General features: G+C 47.9%; 1 protein-coding gene across 2 annotated transcripts; it reads right to left on the bottom strand.

Annotated features, from left to right (window-relative positions):
- Positions 1–450: 450 nt before the first annotated feature.
- Psmg3 (proteasome assembly chaperone 3) lies at positions 451–3,363 on the bottom strand. Of its 2 annotated transcripts, none has more exons than XM_051161153.1 (3): positions 3,197–3,363; positions 2,593–2,829; positions 451–615 (listed from the first exon to the last, which is right to left on the bottom strand). In XM_051161153.1, exons 2-3 carry the CDS (start codon positions 2,806–2,808, stop codon positions 463–465), a joined length of 369 nt encoding a protein of 122 aa, XP_051017110.1. In that variant the 5' UTR covers positions 2,809–2,829; positions 3,197–3,363; the 3' UTR covers positions 451–462. The 2 variants fall into 2 exon arrangements, with proteins under 2 accessions (XP_051017110.1, XP_051017111.1); XM_051161154.1 differs by having other exon boundaries at positions 3,169–3,348.
- Positions 3,364–8,795: the final 5,432 nt, after the last annotated feature.

Genomic DNA, 8,795 nt, shown 5'->3' with positions numbered 1-8,795 from the left:
GCTGGCTGAACACAGGTCTGGGATTTACCTCACACCCCAGCAACCACGTACTGGGCTACTGCGGAAGAGGAGGCTTTCATGCCCCCTCAGGTGCCCTGAAGTGAACCTACAACATACGACTACAGTGTCTTGGGATTACTGAGAAGGCCAGGCAAGTGTTTTAGATTTATTCTTAATAATAATAAAAAAAATAATAATAAAGTCTTCCCACAAGTGCTGCCGCACACCATGGGCTGCCAATCCCCCAAACTGGCTGCTGATTTCCACTCAGCAGATGCCCCTGCCTCAGCCCAGAACTGTTTCCAGTGGCCGAGGCAGAACACAGTAGCCTCACATACAGGGAGGGTCCCCTGAGACCTGAGTGTTGGTTCCAGCTTCGAGTGCTAAAACCAGAGAGCGAGTGGGGTTCGAAGACCCTGCTGGGTGCCCACCAGGTCCGAATGTCGCATTGCTGACTGACAGTCACCACACCTGACACACCCGGATCACCTCCTTCAAGGCCTTCAGCCCCTCCATGCTCTTGTCCTTCATAGCCATGGCCAGGAGAACGGCTCTGTTCCCAGCTTCTTGGGACACGAACGCCACCAGGTTCTTCGCAAAGACATGGATGAGAGGCTAGGGGGTGGGGGAGGACAGGGCCATGATTGCAAGAAACCTCACCTTTTTTCAATTTTAATTTTTTAAAAGACAAGCTGTCATTTTGTGTAGTATCTTGGAACTCATACAGACCAGGTTAACCTTGAACTCATGGCAATCCTCCTGCCTTAGCCTCCTGAGTGCTGGAATTTCCCGGCACATGCTATCACACACAGTTTTTGTTTTTAAGAGTATGTGCAGGGCCAGGCGCAGTGGTGCACGCCTGGAATCCCAGCACTTGGGAGGCAGAGGCAGGCAGATTGCTTTGAGTTTGAGGCCAGCCTGGTCTACAAAGAGAGTTCCAAGACAGCCAGAACTATTACATAGAGAAACTGTCTTGACAAAAGAAAAATGGGGGGGGGGGGGGAAGGTGTGCATGTTCAGGGTATGAGGTGCCTGAGGACAACCCCAGGAATCATCCTCAGAACACCAGTCCATCTACTTTGAGACAGGATCTCTCATTGACCCGGAATTCACCAATTAGAGTAGGCTGACCAGCAAGCCTTCTATCTCTGCCTTCTGGGGATGTACCCACCACACCTAGGTTTGTTTGTTTTGCTTGTGTGTGTGTGTGTGTAGGGTCTCTCTATGAAGCCCTGACTAGAACTTGGTATGTAGATGAAGCTGGCCTCAAACTGCCTGCCTCAGTCTCCTTAAAAAAAAAAAAAAAGATGTATTTATTTATTATTATGCATACAATTCTCTGCCTGCATGTACACCTGCAGGCCAGAAGAGGGCACCAGATCACATTATAGATGGTTGTGAGCCATGTGGTTGCTGGGAATTGAACTCAGGACCTCTGGAAGAACAGTCAGTGCTCTTAACCTCTGAGCCATCTCTCCAGCCCCTCAGCCTCCTTAATGCTGGGAGTAAAGGCACTCACAACCAAGCACCCTTTTTAGGTGAGTTCTGAGGATCAAACTGAGGTCATGCAGCAAGGACTTGATGAACTGAGCTATTTCCTCAGTCTCCATTGTTTAAATCAATCAATCTATCTATCTATCTATCTATCTATCTATCTATCTATCTACTTTGTTGAGGTAAGAGCTCACTTTGTAACCCTGGCTGATCTGGAACTTGCTACATAGACCAGGCCCGCCTTCGTCTTCCAAGCGCCAAGATTAATGGTGTGCATTGATACACATGGCGGTTTAGTCTCCACTACATTATATCCATTATGTGTATGAGAGTACAACAGTGGGTACACGGGACTGAACTCAGACCATCAGGCTTGCATGCCAAGTGCCTTTACCCCCTGAGCCACCTCAACACTCCCTGTCTTTTAAATAGAGGGCGTCTCATGTCGCCCAAGCTGGTCTTATGTAGCTGGGCATGGAACCGAATCCTTGACACCTTGCTCCCACCTCCCAAGTGCTGGGACCACACCAATGTGCCACCATACTCAGCGTTGTTGTTTTAAGTGGGGAGAGTAGGGTCTGTCCCTAACTGGCTTCCAACTCACTCTATAGCTTAGTCTGATCACAAACGTGTAGCAATCCTGCTGCTGCTGCTGCCTCAGAGTGAGAGGATTACAGGTGTGCAAACGCTGTGTTTTCCTCATGCTTTAAGTAAGCACCCCTCAGGACCCAGGCCAGTTTCCCACGTTTTTCCATGAATCGCCTCCAGGGGGGCTAAGATAACAGTGATTCAGGGTGCCAAGCGGACTGTGCACAGTAGACATAACAAACAGAAAGCCTTTGTCAACATATAGCCATCACGATGGGGTCAAACTGAGGTGATGGCTGTACCATAAAAAACCAACACCTCAGCTGAGTGCTGAGTAAAATGCTGACATGCTAGGAAAGCATCAGCAGGGGCACCCTGAGATCTGAAAGGTCCTGGAAAATGCTGACCGTGCTCTTGTCTCTGTGTGTGGTGGGGTGTTTACCAGACACCCCATATCCTATGGACAAAGGACACCAGGAAAAAAATAAAGTCTTCTCCCAACCCTTTTACCTCGTCCGGCCCGAGGAGTACTTTTGTGGTGAGTACTGGCTTGCTGATGTCATTGGCCACGTTGCTGGGCTCCAAGGAGACTACTGTACCCATCTTCCCAAACTGGGTCACCACAACCAGGATGTGGCTGCTGAAAGCCGTGCAGACCACCTGTGTGGGCACGCCGCACACCACTTCTGTCTTCTGTTTAGATACTACTAACGGTTTGTCTTCCATGGTCCCGGTCTTCAGTGAAGGCTTCCGTTTTAAAAGAAAAGGGGGGCGGGGAGGATGGAGCAGTCAAGAGTCACATACAACCTGGAGCTCCTAAGCAGCAATGTTAAGCGGGCCATTCAAAGCTGCGAGTGGTGGCACATGCCTGTCATTCCAGCACACGGGAGGTGACCTTGGAGGATCCCGAGTTAGAGGCCAGCCTGAGCTACACGGGGGAGACCCTATTATCCATACCACGCCCCATCATCTCAAAAGCAAGTGTGGCGCATGCTCATGCACGCTTCTGTTAGTTTTGTCCCGCCGAGCTGCCTGCGAAAACAGCCACTCGCCTAACCAGCCTAATTGTCTCCCATTTCTAGATACCAGGGATGAGGGAAACCACGGGGCTCACCGGGGGACCCCGACTGCGCAGGTCTGAAGATGGCTGGGTCACTACTGACTGCCGGAAACCTGCAACAATAAGCGCTCAGCAGCGTCAGAAAGAGATTATCAATGACCAACTCGTTAGCTCTGGCTTAGCCGAATCGCCGGCAAGAACTTCCGGTTCCGGTCCTCTGGGTTATAAGGTCCGTGGGTTGCTGCAGTCCCAGAGCCTTCGGTTCCGCGCTGCAAAGGAGACCTCGGGACTTCATGTTAAAGGGGCACTGTTCCTCTGGGAGCTTCAGGACTTCGTGGGCGGTGCTTGGACTCTAGTGTAGGGAGGGGGCTTTGTGTCCAAACCGTGGACTGGGATGGAAATAATAGTTAATGTTTATTTTTCACTTAGTGTGTACCTGGCTTTGGCTATGGCACACTTACCATAGTCTGGTTTTTTGTTTGTTTGTTTGTTTGTTTGTTTGTTTGCCTTTTGAGTCCGGGTATCTCGGTGTAGCTCTGGTTGTCCTCGAACTCATTATGTAGACCAGGCTGGTCTAGAACTTACAGTGAGCTGCCTGCCTCCGCCTCCTGAGCTCTGGGATTATTTTCTTCTTCTTTTGAGACAGGGTCTTAAGTACTCAAGTTGGTCATGGAAAAGCTTGAACTCCTCCTAATTCTCTTGCTTCCACCTTCTAAGTGCTGGGATGACAGGGATGCACCACCGCACATGGTTTGTGTGGTCCGGGGATAAAATCCAGGAGTTTGTGCAAGCTAAGCAAGCATTTACCTACTGAGCTAAATCCCAAATCCCTTTTAATCTCTTTTCTCCTCTCCTTCTTTCTTTTCTTTTTCTTTTTCTTTCTTTCTTTTTTTTTTTTTTTTGGTTTTTGGAGACAGGGTTTCTCTGTGTAGCCTTGACTATCCTGGATTCACTTTGTTGTCCAGGCTGGCCTCGAACTCACAGTGATCCACCTGCCTCTGCCTCCCAAGTGCTGGGATTAAAGGCATGCGCCACCACGCCCGGTGTCTCCTCTCCTTCTTTCATTTTCTTCCTTCCTGTCTTTCGGGTATTGAGGAACAGGTTTACTCATTTACATTTGGTATTGCTCATCTTGCAGAATACTTAAAAAATTAAAAAGTATTTATTTGTTTATTTATTATTTGTATGGGTGTTTTTGCCTGCCTGTATGTGTACCATGTACATGCAGTACCAGCAGAGGCCAGAAGAGGGCGATGGATTCCCTACAGCTGGAGTTACAGACAGCTGTGGACTGCCATGCAGGTAATGGGAACTGAAGCTGGTCCTCTGCAAAAGCAGCAAGTGCTCTTAATACTGAGCCATTACATTAAAACAAGTTTTTCCCCTTAAAAGTATAGATTGTGGAGTCGGGCGTGGTGGTGCACACCTTTAATCCCAGGACTGGGGAGGCAGAGGCAGGTGAATCACTGTGAGTTTGAGTCCAGCCTGGTCTGCAAAGCAAGTTCAGGGAAGCCAGGGATACACAGAGAAACCCTGTCATGAAAAAAAACTTAAAAAAAAAAAAGTATAGATTGCAAATTGAGCATATTTCCCTATTCCCTCTACCTGGCCTTTTTTCGCCTGTTGGTCCTCTGTTTTCCTAAACAAATCCATTTCTTTCATTTAATACAGACACACAGACCACCACCCCCACACACATAGAGACACACAGAGACACAGACAGACACACAGACACACACACACAGACACACAGACACAGACACACACACCTCATACAGACACACACACATTCACCACACACAGACACACACACACTCACCACATACAGACACACACATACACACACTCACCACATATAGACACACACATACACACCACACACACACACACACACACACATGGTTTAGTGTGACTGTGTAAAGTCTAGGAACCACAAGTGAGAGAAAGCATGCACTATCTGTCGTCCTGAGACTGACTTAATTTGCTTAACATGATTATCTCCTATTTTTGTCTATTTTCAAGAATGACCTGCTATTATTCTTTTGTGTGCAGGTTCCTGTGTGTACAGGTGCACATATGTGTGGAGGTCAGAGATCAGTTTGGGTACTGTTCCTTGGAGGCTGTCATCTTCTTTCTTTTGGTCTTTTCTTCCTTTTTCTCTTTTTTCTTCTTTTTCCTTTCCTTTTCTTTCTTTCTTTCTTTTTTGGAGGCAGAATCTCATGGATATAGCCTTGGCTGGCTTGGAACTCACTATGTAGACCAAGTTGGTCTCAAACTCAGAGATTCACTTACTTGGATTAAAGCTGTGTGCTGCCACCATGCCTGGCCACACCTTCTTTCTTTCTTCTTTTTTTGTTTTTGTTTTTTGAGACAAGGTTTCTCTGTGTAGCCTTGGCTGTCCTGGACTCACTTTGTAGACCAGGCTGGCCTTGAACTCATGGTGATCTGCCTGCCTCTGCCTCCCGGGTGCTGGGATTAAAGGTGTGTGCCACTACATCCGGCTACACCTTGTTTCTTGAGCCAGGGTCTGGAGCTCACTAGTTAGCACAGACTGGCTGCTAGCAAGCCTAGGGATCTGCCTATCTCTACCTCCCCAGTGCTGGGATTTCAGTCTGTACCAGATCTCCAGGCTTTTAAATATGACCTCTGGGGATGTGTGTGTGTGTGTGTGTGTGTGTGTGTTTGTGTGTGTGCGTGCGCGCGCGCTTGCAAGGCAAGAATTTACTGACTCAGCCATCTCCCCAGCCCCCGTCTCATCCTTCTTTATGGCTGACTCCTCACTATATATCTATTCTGCATTTTCCTTACCCATTCATTCGTTGTTGTATGCCTAGATCATTTCGTCTTTGCAGCTCCCTAGACAGAAACACTGTGAGCACCCTTTGAAAATCGGAAGCTCAGGGCTGGAGAGATGGCTCAGAGGTTGAGAGCACTGACTGCTCCTCCAGAGGTCCTGAGTTCAATTCCCAGCAACCACATGGTGGCTCACAACCATCTATAATGTGATCAGGTGCCCTCTTCTGGCCTGCAGGTGTACATGCAGGCAGAGCACTGTATACATGATAATAAATAAACAAATCAGAGAGAGAGAGAGAGAGAGAGAGAGAGAGAGAGAGAGAGAGAGAGAGAGAGAGAGAGGCTGGAGAGATGTCTCAGAGGTTAGGAGCACTGGCTGTTCTTCCAAACATCCTGAGTTCAATTCCCAGCAACCACATGGCGGCTCACAACCATCTGTAATGAGATCTGGTGCCCTCTTTGGCTGCAGTCACACATGCAGGCAAAATGCTGTATAAATAAATAAATAAATAAATAAATAAATAAATAAATAAATATTTTTTAAAAAGAAAATAGAAAGCTCAAATGCGTGAGTCTGATTCTATCCTCACCTTCCCTGTCGTTGGACTTGAGGCCTGGCCTGGTCTGGTCCCTGACACTTCCTGAGACCCAGGGGATGCTGGAGCCTGGGTTCCTGACCCTCACTGGATCCCAGTTGATGCCTGGAACCCCTGACTCTCATTGAGGCTCAGGAGAAAGCAGGAGGAAGCCCCTGTCCTGCAGGGGAGGACAGAAAGTTCTATTCTGATTCCCTGTTGGAGGTTTCACTGACGGGGAAAGTCTTGGGCAGATACTGGAAGAAACTGCAGCCATGAGCCCCTTTTCCAGAGGTGGCTAGCCCCGAAAACCCCACCTCAGAAGTCTTTCTGTGCACTCTGCTGACATCTCTGAAAAAAAGCCACACTTCTGCTTACACGCTAAAGTCCTTAGACAGCTCAGGCATTTTTTTTTTTCTCAGCAAATTTACTACCCACCCCCTCCCTTGAGTTAATGACTCCTTATCCAAGCTCCATCGAGTCGTATGAAGCTTGCTTCTCCAAACTGATTTCTCGGTGGTGTACAAGAAAGGGCGTGCATACAAAGCATGATGGGAAATAGACCCAGATGGGGAGGAAACTCGTTTCTGAGCATTCTTGCAGTTGGCATGTGAAGGGGGGAAGATTAGGGTCTCATTGCACTAATACTCAAGAGGCAAGGAGCGTATAGATTCCTCAGCAAAGTCTTTTTTGTCGGTTCTAAATTTAAACACCCAGTCCGCCCACACACCACAAAAGCAAATTGCTGGCGTGTTGCTTTGCCTGGAGAAATCTTCAAAGGCTTCTGATACACCTTGTTATGTGTTCTTTCTCTGAGGCAGAGAGGTCCTGGAACTCTGCCTCCCCAGCACATGGAAGCCCTGGAAATAGACTCATCACCTTCGCAAATGGGAGACTGGAAAACAAGATGGACGGCATCCTTATGACATCAGCAGATCCTGATCTATTGATAAAGAACAAATCTGAAGGAAAACAGAGGTTAGGAAAAAAAAAAAAAAAAAAAAGGTTGTGTCAGGATGAGCTGCTGCCATTTCAGGAAGGGAACTTCCCCATGGCTTAAATGGATGAGTGAGCAGGACTCGCACACTCAGGGCCCCAATGAGAAAACCACTTTCCGTGCAAGCGTGAAGACCTGAGTTCAAGTCCCCAGAACCCGTGCAGGAACCTGGTGAGGTGATATGTGTTTGTAAGGGAGAGATGGGTGGTGCTGACAGGAAAATCCCTGGCAGCTCGAGGGCTAGCTAGTGTGGCATATGGAGGAATCTCTTTACTGGATTGGCTGTTCTCCAGTGTGTGTTAGAGGGATTGTTGCACTGGAAAGAAAGACACCCCTCTTTTTTTTTTTTTTTTTTAAATTTCCAGACAGGGTCTCACTATGTAGCTCCGGTTGTCCTGGAACTCTATGTAGACCAGGCTAGCCTTGAACTCACAGAGTCCAAGCCTGTCTCTGCTTCCCAAGTGCTGGGCTTTGAAGCATGAGCCACTAGGCTGGGCTGAAAAGCAACTTAAGTAAACACATTTAAAATAGCTGCTGTTGGGACTGGAGAGTTGGATCTAGGGATTACAAGCACTTGTCCCTCCCGTTCTTGTGAGTTTGGGTCCCAGCACCTACATAGGGTGCCTCACAACCGCCTGTAGCTCCAGCTCCAGGGAATATGATGGCCACCGATGACATTCACACACACACAAACGCACATGTACACACACACACACACACACACACGTAGAGGTCACAGGACAACTTCAGGTGGCCTTCCTCCATACCCCTTCACCTTTGCTTTTGAGACAGGATCTATTGTTGGCCTGGAATTCACTGAGCAGGCTAGGGTAGCTGGCCTGGTGGCTTCTAGAGATCCCTGGAGGCCGCCATCTGCTTTCTGTCAGTGGTTCAACCTCTTTTAGACAGTTTGTACAAAGGGCTCCTACAGCCTGCTGAAGTTCTTCGTCCGGCTTTTCCCTGAGCACCACATCGTAGCGTAGCCCGTGTCTGCACTTCCTTCCTTCTCGGTGGATCCTTGCAGAGAGTAAACGACACTCCATTTGCCAGAAGGCTTCATTGGGAGGTGGGGCGGCTGACACTTCCGAGAGGCTTGCTAGAGTTTCCATTCCTTCTCAGGCCAGCCTGGTCTACAAAGTGAGTCCAGGACAGTCAAGATACAAGATAACACAGAGAAACCCTGTCTCGAAAAACCAAATAATAATAATAATAATAATAATAATGATAATAATAATAATAATGATAATAATAATAATAAAGAATAGAAGTATGGTGAGTCAGGCAG

This window comes from Acomys russatus, chromosome 19 (assembly GCF_903995435.1).
Source record: "Acomys russatus chromosome 19, mAcoRus1.1, whole genome shotgun sequence".
Lineage (NCBI taxonomy): Eukaryota > Metazoa > Chordata > Mammalia > Rodentia > Muridae > Acomys > Acomys russatus.
Note: the sequence above shows the minus strand (reverse complement) of the source record. Positions and strands in the feature narration are given on the sequence as shown.

Bases quoted from the DNA above. Each gene is read 5' to 3' on its own strand.
- Psmg3 (XM_051161153.1), bottom strand. From the start codon at position 2,808: ATGGAAGACAAACCGTTAGTAGTATCTAAACAGAAGACAGAAGTGGTG. The intron at 616-2,592 runs GTAAAAGGGTTG...CCCACCCCCTAG, and splicing joins TACTCCTCGGGCCGGACGAG to CCTCTCATCCATGTCTTTGC.